This window comes from Cupressus sempervirens, chromosome 10 (genome assembly GCF_028749045.1).
Source record: "Cupressus sempervirens isolate cs-2001-9-10 chromosome 10, ASM2874904v1, whole genome shotgun sequence".
In the NCBI taxonomy this organism is placed as follows: Eukaryota; Viridiplantae; Streptophyta; class Pinopsida; order Cupressales; family Cupressaceae; genus Cupressus; species Cupressus sempervirens.
The window spans coordinates 123,328,637-123,343,369 of NC_143127.1; the positions used below are offsets into that span (position 1 = coordinate 123,328,637).

Below are 14,733 nucleotides of genomic sequence, written 5' to 3' on the forward strand. Positions count from 1 at the left end.
TATAAGAAGAGAATCCAAACCCTAATTTCATTATGTGTGTAAGAGAAGTTGCAAGTTTGGATGCTAAAGGTGAGGTTTGAAGGTAAATCAAATAGAGTGACTAAGTAGAGAAGTGAAGGAAAGAATACAAAAATATCAAATCAGTGAAGGGATCAAAGATTATAAATAGGAGATCTTTTATCAGCATTTGAAGTGAAAACTGAAGGATCATGTACTAATACATTCTAGCAAGTTTAATCAAGGCAAATCTCTTAACATTGTGGTCTTAACAAATTTTTTAAAATATCCTAATAGAGTGTTTACTTAGTTGTAAGTAGAAATCCTTTAATCAAGGTAGACTAAATAAGTCTTGTAATCTCTTAACATGGTAGACCCCTAATAGGGTAGATCAACTAAAGTGGTCAAAATTGTATCCCTAAGAGGAACACTTTATTGTTGTAGCAGTGAAGATTTCTAGGTGTCAACCCCACCCCAAATTTACCTTCACCTTGGAGGGTTTCTAGATAACCAAAATCTTTGTGTTATGTGTTGATCATTTTCTTAGATGTTTCATGGATGTGATTAGTTTTTAGATCTAATACATTATAGCAGTAAATGTTTATGTGATTTATGGTATTTTTGAGATAAGGATTAAGGGTGAAGTTATTAGATTTGATATTTGGTTGAAAGAATTAAAGTTTTTCAGATCTTGATTCACGCCCCTCCCCCTCTCAGTATCTAAATTTTCCATTAGACTTCCAACAATAGGTATGAGAGATGAGTTCTGTTAGAAGAAGTCTAACCACTTGAGGCAAAAGATCTTGGAAATGGAGGCCTACAAATTGGAAAAGATCATTGAGAACTAGAAGCTTGATATACAACTTACTCTGCAACAAGTTCAAGAAGCAAGAGAGGAATTGAAGAATTTTTTTTAAGGAGAAGGAAGGAGATGAAAATCTAGCAGAATGACACACAATATCAAGAAGAAGACACCAAAGGTCTATTTGATGATAGAACTTCTAGTAAAAGTGATGAAGTGATAACAAAACTATTGGAGAGGAACAACACACTGAATGAAGAGATAATATGAAATCTAATCAGTAAGACTGTGTGAAGGGATTGAAAAAAATAAGAAATTTGAGGAAGACAAGACAATGGCTAATGAAGACAAGAGACAAATGGCCACAATACTTGATGAAAGGGCATCTGATGTGCAAAAACTCACACACAAGAAATTTGATATGTTCAACTAACTGCTATGTGTAAGTCAAGAACTTTATAGGAAGGATGTGGGGATCGCAAATCCAAAATCTAAGAATGAGCATATAAAGAATGAGTTAAGATCTGAAAACGAATTCATTGAAAGGATGAATAAATCGAAATAATTTTTGAGGTATTGTGAAGAACTAATGAGATCACAAAGATGACACCATGACAACTCTAGACTAGGTTATGTTGAGCACCTATCATCTATCGAGGAAGGAGAATCATCAAAGAGTGGAGAATAGAGGGATACAAAGCTAAAAATGAATAAACTCACATGTTATCATTGTGGAAAGCTAGGCTATATAGAAAATATCTGCACAAGCAATGTTGGTAAGTCAAATCTTAAGCCAAAATTCAATGGATATTGTTTTAATTGTAACAACATGGACATCAAGCACAATAATCTAGATCAAAGATTAGCAATACATAAGTTGCACCTAGATTTGAAGGATATTACTACAACTATTAGAAATATGGTCATAGAGCACAAGATTGCAAATCTAAGGAAAAACCTATCTAGACACCCAAGAAACAAGGAAATGCAACTAAGAAAGGTAACACAATCAATTGGGATTACAATACACATGGTACAATTGTTTGTTATGTGGTGAATATGGTCACATTGCACTAAATTATTTTAGGACACACTTTAGAGGTTGATCCAAGAGTTGGATGAATAGAAGTATAGTTTTGTATAGCTTTAATAGGATTGATCATTTGAGTAGAAATTGCAAACCCTAAGCACCAACACCTAACAATGAACAAAACAAAGGAAAAGAAATTGTGAATGTTGAACAAGTGAGAAACTAGATGAATCGGGCTTGGAGAAAGAAGGAGGAAGGTAGTAGTAGTGGAGCTAATAATGTCGAGATCAACTAATCCAATGGATCAAGTGATCATCACACTACCTAAAGATAAGTAGAGAAGGTATGTAAGGAACTTTATTTCAAATGATATATCATACATCAATTCCTAGCATATGATGTAGTGAAGTCCATATCTACATGAGATGAGATGCATTAGGAAAGAAAATAAGTGTAAACTAAGAAAAGGACACATATATACAGTTGGTGTCAAGCGTCAGTATTGACAGTGACCAATTTATAGTATTGATTGAGGTGATGTGTTGACCAAGCTAGTAAAGTGGAATGTAAAGTTTGAGTTTTTTTGTACAACTCGAGATAGTTGTCATGCACTTTGAGTTTACCTACTAAGAGTATGAAGCATTAAATGAAAAGGCATATTGACTATTTGAAGATATATAGGCAATTTTTGAGTTCATTTTAACTCACCAAGCTATCGAATTCTTAGAGAGAAGAGAAAGATTATTTCAACAAGTGAATTATGTGAGTTACAGAAAGATTTTAGTGCATGTTGTTAGCCAAAAGGTGTAAGTTTGCAAAGTTTCTTGAGTAGAGTAGTTAATTTGTGAAATTGTTTAAAGACTTGAAACCATATTTTGCAAAATAGCATCGTCAACATCTGCAAATGAGAAGAGAGAAGCATTGAAGGGAAGTAATTGTTTGGACTAATGCATGCCCTCCTCCAAAATTTAAGGCATATCTAGAGATTGAGTTAACGGGAGACTCTTTCAAAGTGTTGTCTCAAATTCCACCTGGTGTGATCATGGTACATGATGTAAGGTCATGCTACATGTGCAAAATCAATAAAATAGGTGATTTTTAGTTAAGGAATGCATATGGTAAGTCATGCGAGAATGGGGTATTGAAGGACAAAAATGAAGTTGTGGCCAAGAAAAGATTAACTTGTGCCCTAGCATTCCCCAAAGTGTTTAAGGTTGAATGGATTAAGATTATTTTAATAATGTTACATGATATGAAGTTATGGCTGGAGAAAGGGCTACTTAAGATCACAAAGTCCACCATACATCATGTAACTAGTTACCTTATTTTGGACCGAGTGAAGATTGTTCATTATCAATTGAGGAATGTGATTGAAGACCTCATGAAGGAAAAATGGAATGGTTGAGGTATGTCAATAGATTCAATTAAGGATCTAGTGATTGAGTTTGTAGTTTGTGTGAATGCACACAATTTTTATCAGTCGATTTGACTAAATAGTGTGCCATGTATAGCTATTGACATGGGATATAAATTGGTCAAGAAGGACCACAACTATGATTTGGTCAAGATTCAATTGATGCAACTTGCATAGAGCCTTTGAGAGATTAGAAAATCCAAGAACACATTGTGTAAGTATGATTCTCTTATATTATGCACATTCTTTTATGTTTAGAACTCTTTTCCCATAGTTGGAGATGTAGTTTGGGATAAGACCAGACCTGTAACTGCATAGGTAAGTGAATTTATTTAGTAGACAGGTGAAAAGTCTTAAACCATTACAAATGGTTATTTTGAAGACTTCAAGAGAAAATAAAGAATAGGTCAAGGATACCTAAGCCAGTAGTAGACTAGTATTGTGATTAGACATGTTTTCTTGTTGATAACAACTATGTACATATGTTTAAGCAGTATTACTAAGAGTGGCATGGCTAAGGCCTATGCACTATGAAGTCCATGTTGATGAAGTGTCTGCTGCTATTACAACACTATTGGCAGAAGATATTGACAAGAATGTTGATCCATTCATTACATATGGGATTGCTAAGATAAAAATGATGATGTAGACTAAAGTCCCTAAGATGGAAAAAAAGAGAGGAAGAAAATGATCCAAGACTTGGAAGGAAAGCTTGGAGAGTCACCACTATAGATCATAGAAGGTAAAGGAGAAGACCATGGTAGTGAAAGTGAAGGTGATGATGATGAAGAAGATGAAGGCAAAGGAAAAGAACTTGTTGTGACTAGCCTTCAGAAACTAAAGGAAAAAAGGTTGTAAAAGTTGATCTTAAGGTGAGAAAGAGCTTAAAGAAAGTGGCAACCCCAACCACTTCTATACCAAGAAGAGTACTAGGAAAGGATCTAAGGCAGCAAGCCCTGGATCTATCGAGCCAACAAGGAAGGGATTAGTCAATATCACAAGACCATTCAAGGAAAGAGTTGTAAGAAGAGGACACAAAGCCAAAGAGGTTATGCAAGGTTAGCAAAAGAAAAGGCTAAAGAGAAAATTAGTTGTCAAGCTTGATGAAGAGGATGATGAAGCTGAAAGGACTAAGTCTGATGACTTGATTGAGTTTCAAATAGTACCAATGAGAGTGCCTCAAGATATAGACAAGGTATGTGAAAATTTGAGGAATTCAGATGGGTTAGCTGGTTTTAAGCATATTGAATATAAAACTTTAGATAAAGTTGATAAAGAGAGAGTTGAATAGGTTATTGTAGATATGATGGTGAATTTTAAGTATACACTAATAGAGTTAGGAAAAAAATTATCAGAAGAGTTGTACAATAAGATTGATGCAAAATGGAAATGAGTGCATTAACCACTGAAAAGAAAATGAGAGAGGCTACATTAGACCAAGTTATGCTAGATTTAGGGAAGCATCATATGGCTATACCAATGAAAGACTGTGAAAAGAAACATGTTGCAAAGACAAGGGCATATAAAATTTTGAGAAATAAAATTGAGGATATCATACAAGAGAGTAAAATAATCTGGAATATATGATAGAGGAAGAGGAAAAGGAAGATGAAAGAGTTGAATTGGACAATACGAAATACATCTACAATGATGTTGAACAATTGGTAGGAATAGTGAAGAAGATGGGTCAAGAAAATGTACAACAAATAGAGATAATCGCTATTGAGGATGAAACCCCTAACACTGCATTTCACAGTGTGACTACAATTGAGAATGAGTCAAAAGAAATTGTCTACCGAGCGAAGAAAAGAGGAGCAAGATCCTAAATCTATCAAAGACACTTTGATGGAAAATAATCCAGTAATAGTGAAAATAAAGGAATATCCCAAGATTGGTGACCATAATTGACTCAATAGATAACAATCGCCATCACAGAATCACCTACAGTCACTATTGATACAAATGCGTGAAATTTATATGGGGCACAGGTTATAGTTGCTAAGTAGTAGATTAGGTTGATAGAAGAGGAGAGTAAGGAGTCAAAGAGAAAGAATGAACAATTAGAGAAATCTACTACAAGCAGTGAAAGGTGAATCATCTTAGGACCTTTGATTGAGGGAAATAAGGAAACATGATAGCCAAGTTCCATTGGTGAACTTGTAAGTACCGAGGAACAAAGAATAGTTGAAGAACCAAAAGGTGTTGAGGACACACAAGATATTGTTCAAAAGCCAAGTCTAGAGCTCCAAAATCAGACTATGCAATTTTCATTGTCAAGCTCTAGTACTCCAGGCTCAAAAGAAAAAGAAGAGAATGAAGAAGAAGATCCATTTACCTACCAAGCCAATGACAATGGAAAAAGTTATTGTGATTTCAAATTGGGACACAAATAACATAGCTTATGAGAAGATGAAAAAGTTGCAAGAACTATTGGCAAGTAAGACACAACATGAAAGTCGAGGAGGGAGCAAAAACAAAAACAAGTGTTACATGAGATTAAGGACATTTTTGTAGAAGCATTTGATGTTGAAACCCTTGATGAGAAGGCTCTAATTATTGCCTAACTAGTTCAAATTGTGGAGAGGGAAAATGATACAAATATTGACTCAAACGAGAAGTTGATGTAGTGGATAGAAAAATAGTTTGAAAAGAAAGTGATATTGAAAGTCTCTACTAAAATTGCAATAAGGGAAATTTCAATTTTCAAACCTTATAAATAGTATACAAGAAGTTGTCAAGAAATTTCATTTGTTGTACAAAAAGTTATGTGATGTCACATTCTTTACAAAAGAAAATCAAGAGTTGATAGATAGACAACAAACAGATTTAAAGTCCACATGACATTCTTTGAACATGGATGCAAGTTCAAGTTCATTTCATTAGATTACTATTCGCCCAAACTAGGTTAGCCGAGTTGATGGCTAATGATGGAAGAATAAGGGCTAAGCTCATTTCCATTCAAACAATGTTGAAACCCCACTTAGAGGTCATGCAAAAAGAGCTTCAATCAGTGAAGGAGGTAGCCCAAAGAAAACCAAATCTTTTGATTTTTGATAGTTTGGTAGATCTAGTTGCTATGCTAGAAATAAAGGTTCAAGTTTTGGAATTTGTAAGGACAAGTTGAGATCATGCTTTAGCCATGATCTTACATATTCATAAAACATTCTTGGATAAGCATGACATTACCATTACTCCACCCTGGAATCCATGAGTGAAAAAAATAAGGGGGATAATGGGCATGATCATATGGATTAGATAAATAATGGACACAATTAGATGGATCAAGTAATGGGCATATGAGAATTAGATTAAGAAACTCAGTTAAGGTATCGATGGGAGATTTACTTCCATGGTTGGCCTATCTAAATTTTAACCCCCAAAACGATTGAGTGGGTATGTAAACTCCCTATCATTTCTCATTTCAGTATCTATTATCAAGTGTGAGCATTCACTATCATTGTTTCAAGAATTCATGATCATTCAACTAAATAGAGTTCAAGACCTTTTCTATAAATAAACACCTAAGTCTCCAATACCTTCCAAGAATTTATCCTCCTTCATCATGAGCTATAAGAAAACACAATATCCACCATTCAAGTAATTTCTTTTATTAATTATTTTTAGATTAGACTATTGCATCAACATTTATGATCACATCCAATGAAGCATTGTGTCATCAAGGTATAAGGTGGTTTATACTTCACATCTAGTTTTCATTTCATCCTTATGCAATTTCCTTTTTCTCAATGTTTATTACTAAAAAGGGGGTTTCACTAAGTAAAACCCCTTTAGTTGACCCTCTTCTCCATTTTTTCATGTGTGTGAACAAGTTATGAAGCCATCTTATGGGAATCCAAAAGCTCATACATAGTTGGAAGTCCTAAATAATAGAAAAAATCACTAGGTACAAAATTTCATTGGTCTTATTTCCCCACATATAGAATGAGTTTCACCTTGTACCCTGCATTTTTAACTTAAATTTAGCAAAGATTTATATCAATCTCTATGTCTCAAATCTACAGTTATAGGTCATTATATTTTGAATTTGAAAAATTCACTTCTCCTATTTCATTTCTAGGTGCATTCAAAAAAAAATTCACTTCCCTTCAGCATTGATTTTAGTAGTTGAAATATATCATATTTTTCCTTATTTAATCTATTGCATATCATTATTATCTATCTCCTTCTCTATTCTAAGCAACAAAAGGAATAAAAACCATTCATGAGCTACTATTGCATTGACATCTTTCAAGTGGTGTTAATCATATTTCTCTTGAGGTGGTTTTGAATTCCAATGTGTCATATGAATTGGGAATAATAGCTCTTTTATGTGATTAGTTTTTAGATTTTGCACCAAGTTACACTATGTTCCCATAAGAGACACACATATACAATTATTTCTTGTTGTGCTATGTGTCATAATAGAGTGAGAAGCTATAAAATATGAAATTATTAAATGTGCTAATATTTTCTTCACTTCTTAAGGTGGTTCCAATACAGAGCATGATTTTTCTTGTGTCTAACATTCTAGATCTGTTGTGGTCCTCACTTCCTTGTGTGGTTTTCCCAAGATTTATCTACCCATCTCTTGTGTCCAAAAAACCACTAGGTCTGGTGTTGTTGAAATCTTAGATCTAGTTGTTTTTTTAAGCCTTACATTCATTGTTGATATTCTTCCTAAATTAATTGGGACCTCCTATTCAATTCCATCACCCCATTTTTTATGGTTTTTATTGCTCGCTCCATAGATTGAATCTTCTCTCTTCCCCTATGTGTTGCTCACCAATGGGATATATGTGTCATTTGTTGCTTGAACCTAAATATCTTCATTATATTGAGAGATTGCTCGTAACTTATGCTTGTACTTGAGATCGTAGTTCCTCTTGCACCTGTGCTCTGCTACCCATATGCAAAATCTCACACCATTAAAATATGTGTATGTGTATATGCAAAACTAAAGATACAAATATTACAAAAATATAAAATATTTTTATTTCACAAAAATAACACACACAAAATTACTTAAATATTTGTGGCAATATAATTCAAATATTTATAAAGCACCATATACTCATTCTCCATAAATCTCAATCTTATCACAAACTCGATAATAATAATAATAATATGTGACTTCCAAACTCAATCTCAAACTAAATATTTTAATAATAACACCACCCACTAGAACAACTTCAAAAGTACACACTTTATTCTCTTTAGAGCATAACATTCTCTTGCACGAAAGCATTGGTATAGGAAACTCCATAACCATTTCCATCGCTAGAGGAAAGATTGACTCAAACAGAAATGGCGGTCGAGGAAAATGTGCATCACAAGTATTTAGAAGGTGTTATGCGATAGGGGAGATGATTTTCGAGAGCCTCGACGACACCAGGAAAGGAAGCGAGCCTGAAGCCACGGTAGATGTCCCTCTCCCATCCCCTGCCCGCCAATTTCTCCGCCGCCGACACCGCCGCCTCCAACGTCTTCGCCGAACCCTCAAAAACGCCGTCCACAATCCCTCTCTCCAACGCCATCTGCGCCTTCACCTTGCTGCCGCCCAAAACCACGTCGCGCATTGTTCGGGGGTCGAACTTGCTGCGAATCACGGCCATCATACTCTCCGGAATGTGAAAGCCCAGTTCGAGCTCACAAACATGGAGCTCAGAGGACTGCCTCACCAAAATACATACTTGTGTTAATTATGAGTTAATACTTATATGATTTATACATGTTAGATTAGATAGGCTATTCCATTTACCTGCATCATGAAACGGTAGTCGTGGGCGAGAGAGAGCATGAACCCGCTCGCCACCGCGCCGCCGCAGATGGCGGCCACGGTGGGGACGCCGAGCCTCATGAATCCCAAGAACATCTTCTCTAGTTTTTCTACCACCGTGTCGAATCGGTCGTGTGGGCTCTCGGCGATCCAATCCATGTCGAGACCGCCGGAAAAGTGTTTCCCCGCGTTTGTAGTCACGAGGGCTCCTGCGTCCGGCGATTGCTCCACCTCTTTCACGGCGTCGGAGATTGCGTCGAGCGTTGTGGGGTTGAAATAGTGGTCGCCTTCTCCCACGAAGCTCAAGATGTACACCTTTCCGCGCTTCTCCAGGCTGCACATTCTCACTTTTACACACCACCTCCCTCACAAACCTCTCGCCAAGTACAAACAAAGGCAGGATTGCAGAGAGAGATGCCGATGGGCCACGGTCATTAATAGGAGAAATTCACTGTTCCCACTAAGGCTCTGAGTTATCCGTGTTTTTGTCTAGTAGCGGGTGCAGTGTTAAATATAAAATTCACTTTAAAATTCGTGGAAAAAAACTGGACGGCCAAGCACATATTTTTCCCGAATCTAGAAAGAAAAGCAAATCTTGAAAGCTATCACTGGCATTTTAAAAACATACTGCGTTGATCACGTTGTACGTACAGTACTATTGGAGTGGTACTGATTGAACTTGTGAGTAGGCAGGATCCTTTAGTGATGAATTTCCCGCGTGGATTGCCTCTTCTGAGAAAGACAAGTGGAGCAATGCAAAAGTTGGATGCGAGGTTGAGGAGGGAAGGGATAGACATCCAAAACATTTTGGAAATTCTTTTTCCCCCATGTTGATGGCCGTCCCACGATGAACACTCTGTTCGAATTGATCCGGAATGATCGCAGCCGAGTCATCTTCAAGTGCAGCTAGCGAGTAAAGAGTGCCGGGTCAACCATTCCAGAAAACATATATCCACTCATCTTAATTAGCCGATACGCTTTTCCATTGGGATTGCCTGCAATCGGATATTGTCTCACGCCGGAAAATAAACTGCCGGTAAATAGCATCAGGCGCTAGAGAATGGTTTACTCGCATAAAAAAAACTGGATTCAATCTGTGCAATCTCATCAAGTGAGATATAGCTGGATTCCAGCCGATTCCTGCATTTATGTTGCATCTCAGACGAAGATTTTGCTTTCCCATGTCTAGCTGTGCCGCACAATTGAGCAAACTTTAATTTGGAGATTTTGAGATCATTTGGATCTGGAAGAGGATTTTGTGGCATAGTTTCTTTATGTATAAAACCCGATCACTTCACCTTTTCTAGCGTTCTTCGAGCATGTACAAATTATCATGTTTTGAAGGAGGTTCATTGAGAGATTGTTAACAGCGGGTTTCAGTCCGATGCGTTTGTTAGAAATGCCCTGGTAGAGGTGTATGCAAAATGTGGGAATTTAGAGAATGCACGTTATCTGTTTGACACAATGTCTCATCGAAATGTTGTGTCGTGGAATGCCATGTTTGCAGGTTATGTGCAAAATGGACGCTTTGAGAAAGCTCTGAGACTCTTTGAGGAAATGCCTGAGCGAGATGATGTTTCGTGGACGACGATGATTGCGGGATATGGGCAGAATGGAAATGTTGAACGGACTTTGGAGTTTTTTAATCGGATGCCTGATAGAAGTTTGGTTTCGTGGAATGCCATGATTACTGTGTATGCACAGAATGGATTTTTGGATGAGGCTATGAAATTGTTTGGAGTAATTCCAGGTCGAATTGTTGCAGCTTGGAATACTATGATTGCAGGGTATGCACAGAATGAGCCGTGGGAAGATGCCCTGAAACTGTTTGAACAAATGCAACTGGAGAATGTGAAACCAAATGTAATGACATTTTCCAGTGTTCTCCCGGCTTGTGCCAGCTTGACAGCTCTGGAGTGCGGTAAGGAAATACACGAACAGATAACCAAAAGCGGGTTTCAGTCTAATATTTTTGTAGCAAGTGCCCTTGTACGCATGTATGCGAAATGTGGAAGTATAAAAAATGCACGCAATGTGTTTGACGAAATGCGCAAAAAAGATGTGGTCTCCTGAACCGCAACGATTGAAGCATATACAATGCATGGCTCTGCAAGGGAGGCCCTTGAGCTTTTCAAACAAATGCAATCTTCTGGCACAAAACCAAATCAGATTACATTAGTTGGAGTCTTGTCTGCATGCTGCCATGCTGGTTTAATAGATGAAGGTTGGCATTATTTTAATGGTATGAGTCAAAACTACCATATTGTACCTACAATGGAGCACTACGGATGCATGGTTGATCTTCTTGTTGGTGCTGGGCAACTTGCCGAGGCAGAAGATTTTATCAAGTATATTCAATCTGTAGGAAAATTCTATGAAATGGGTACAGCTGAAAAACATTAAAAAATGGTTCACTGATCTTACCAAGTCTATCCAGACCATGGTGAAAGTGGAAAACTAAAGATCTTTGAAACCTTAACCCGCTCCCATTGCAGATGGGTGTTTGAAAGGACAAAAACATCATAAAAAGAAGGATTATTGGTTTAATTATGATTATATCCATTGCACAGATCACTAAATCTCAAGCCAAGATTGTTGAAGAAGAATAAGAATATATGATGCAGAGACAACTCAATCAAAGCCTTAAGAATCCAGCAATACAGATTAGAAGTTGTATATAATGGGGATTTGTGATGACAGAAGATGCCACCATTATTGTTTGTGGTAAGAGGAAGATGGATTTTTCAAGAACTGTTATTAAAATTGTCATACTTTGACAAGTTTTTCATGCGCCTCATTTTATGGCCTTACACAAATCGTTCTATATTGATTGAATCCACATATATTGTCAAGATTTGAGTTATGGATGGAAGCAAGTGAGAGTTGCTACTAAGGGAATCTTAGATGGGTTTTTTAAATTTAATTATAATAATAATAAGTGCCCCACATGCCTATCAAAAGAATCTTTGGCATCATTGTAAATTTTAAAAATCTTGTCTTCGTCTTTATTTCTCATATAAAGTATACGTTGCCTGTTTTTCCCCTATTATAATAATGAATTTCTGGGACGCTGTTCAAGACTTAAAGGTCTTTAAATGTCATTCACAGCTGGATATCCAATATTTTTTTGTAATGATACTTATCAATATATTGCTCATAAAGCTTAACAGTGTAGATTTTGGACTGTATACTAGTTTTGCTCTTGGACTGAGGTTGCACATAGATTTCTATCACTGATTTGCATCTAGAGAGATGTCAAGAGGACTTGAAATACCGATGAGCTGCATTTAATTGAAGGAAAGCACCTTAAGGAAAGCACCTTATTTATTAATTTACTTAAAATGTCTTAAATTTAAATGATCTCTACGTTATGACTTACTTAATAGTATTAAATATTCTTAAATATTAGAATTATTATTCGAAGGATGCATCAGATTGGAGTAAATAATTTGTCAGTATTATGAATTGCGTATTTAGTAAAATTTGTTTTTTATAATATTTTTATATTGTTTTTTTATTAAAATCAAAAGTAAAATAAGGATGTCGGTTCTTACACGGCTAGAAGAAAGGCTAGTAGCTTACATTAAGAGTGGGTAGGAAACTCACCCACAACATGGGTGGAATAATGAGAAGTTGAAAAGTGATTTTCCCTATGTCATGGGATGATTGACCAAGCAATGTTATCATTAGGAACCCTATTTTTCCCTATGTCATGGGATGATTGACCAAGCAATGTTATCATTAGGAACCCTACCACAAGGGAGATAGTTTATGAAACACTACTTGAAAAATTGTCAACACAAGGGGTAGAGTGTTGAGAAAGTTATATAGACATCATCTGTTGAAGAGTAGACCATAGTAGGAGTTATAGATGGAGGAGAATTAATACAGACAAAGGGGTAGCACCAACAAAAATAGGAATTGGTGAGGTCTAATTTGCAACAAGAGCATCACCCATATTTGCAGCGGAAGAAGGAATTGATGAGGCTCAATTTGCAACAAGAACATCATCTAAATTTGTAACAAGAGCTTCATCTAAAAAGGAATCATCCTCAATGTGCAATTGCTCATTAAAGAATTAGAAGCTAAGATATCAAATGTTCATCGTTGGTGTCCGTTGTTCGATGCACATAACAATTTTATCATTTTGGAGCTCAATCATTTGACGACGGCATCATATTTTGAAGGGTTGAGTCTGATAAGAGTGATCATAAGTACTATTTCCAGCATTGATTCTTTCTTTACCAATTTCACATTAATTTTTCCAATTTTATGTGATTATATATGTTTTACGGACTAAAGGAGCCTACTAAACAATTTATTTTTTTGTGCTTAGAGGAAAATGATATAGGGAAAATGACCTAGGCTAATTTCCTAATCTATAAGTCAAAATTTGTCGACCTCTATAGTTGAGTGAAGAGCTTAAAGCTAAACTATCGATTTTTCCCCATTTACGAAGCTCTTTGTAGAATTCATAGTGTGAGGTGGTATTTGCATAGGAAAAGATTAATATTCATATATAAATGAAAGATTTCTTTTACTAATATAAATAAAATGTAACATGTCTATTAATAGAAAATTAATTTTCCAATGATCATTAAAACATATGATATAAGAACAAAAGAAAAACCCAAGTCAGTAGGTGTCCTAATTGGGATGGTCTAAGAAAAATTGTTCTTCAAACTCTTATTATTCCTCTCTTGAGTTGTGAGTTTAATCTTTCCTTTTAAGGGCTTCTATCCTTTTTACCATGTGTTTTGTTTTTCTAGCTAACACATGTCATGTTGTCTATCTATTGTTATGGTTTGATTTTCCATCTCCAGTTCAACTCTTTTGTTAGGCTTCTTATTAAGAAAGACCCATTTTTATAAAAATTCTTTTAGATGTTAATTTTTTTTTTAAATATATACATTTTTAACGACACAACAAAATGAAATATTGTAGAAACAATTAAAAATTTTCAATCAAAGTAATTAAAGTCATATATATATATATATAATTAAGAAAGAAGTCAAATTTCAAAGATTCACCTATATGATGCAGTAATTTGTTGGCAGCCGTGGTAAGGACGATTGCTTCACTAGCAACATTTTCAACCACATTCATGATATACCATGCATGTGAGCATTCTTTTATAGCTTTGCCTGTCATATTTTTACGCTCACCCTCGTTATGGATAGATGTGGAAATCTCTAAAATAAAACTTAGCAATGAGACTACTTTGGAAGACTGCTGATTGATATTCAATTATGACTCTACTTCCAATCTGATGGAAAGTCTAGGATCCAAATATCTTTGGCCGCTGAAACCTCAGGAAGATTTATCAATAAGAAATGCTATTAATTAATTGCACAATTTGCCTTCTTCTTCCTCCTTTCCAAGCTGCTTCTTTTAACTCTTGAATGAGTGTTTTGTTGGTGATCCATAATTGGGAAGCATTTTCCTCTTAGATGGTTACCCAAGCTTCTTTATACTTGGATATCATTCTAATTGAGCTTCACTAGAAGCTCTCTCCATAGATAACTTATAAATTCCTTCATACGCTAAGTCCATGAGAATGGAACATGGTCAGAAGTAGGGGACTGCTCAGATTGTAATCCCGAAGCCATAATGGAATTCACCGTATTGAGATTGTGCATATTGATCAATCTTGGAAGCCATAAAGGAATTCACTCGATCAACTTATTATGCTCATATCGATAATTCTGATCAAT

At 35.7% G+C, this 14,733-nt stretch overlaps 2 protein-coding genes across 2 annotated transcripts; one reads left to right on the forward strand and one right to left on the reverse strand.

Moving 5' to 3' along the window:
* Window positions 1–8,295: 8,295 nt before the first annotated feature.
* On the reverse strand, window positions 8,296–9,442 carry LOC149532908 (enoyl-CoA delta isomerase 1, peroxisomal-like). Its single transcript, XM_089804071.1, has 2 exons — window positions 9,002–9,442; window positions 8,296–8,912 (listed from the first exon to the last, which is right to left on the reverse strand). The coding sequence occupies exons 1-2, from the start codon at window positions 9,359–9,361 to the stop codon at window positions 8,571–8,573; spliced, it is 702 nt and encodes a 233-aa protein (XP_089660197.1). The 5' UTR covers window positions 9,362–9,442; the 3' UTR covers window positions 8,296–8,570.
* Window positions 9,443–9,635: 193 nt separating this feature from the next.
* Window positions 9,636–11,871, forward strand: LOC149532909 (uncharacterized). Its single transcript, XM_089804834.1, has one exon. It carries the CDS (start codon window positions 10,484–10,486, stop codon window positions 11,090–11,092), a length of 609 nt encoding a protein of 202 aa, XP_089660960.1. The 5' UTR covers window positions 9,636–10,483; the 3' UTR covers window positions 11,093–11,871.
* Window positions 11,872–14,733: the final 2,862 nt, after the last annotated feature.

Coding starts and splice junctions, on each gene's coding strand:
- LOC149532908 (XM_089804071.1), bottom strand. CDS start 9,361: ATGTGCAGCCTGGAGAAGCGCGGAAAGGTGTACATCTTGAGCTTCGTG. Junction 8,913..9,001: donor ACTACCGTTTCATGATGCAG/GTAAATGGAATA, acceptor TTGGTGAGGCAG/TCCTCTGAGCTCCATGTTTG.
- LOC149532909 (XM_089804834.1), top strand. CDS start 10,484: ATGTCTCATCGAAATGTTGTGTCGTGGAATGCCATGTTTGCAGGTTAT.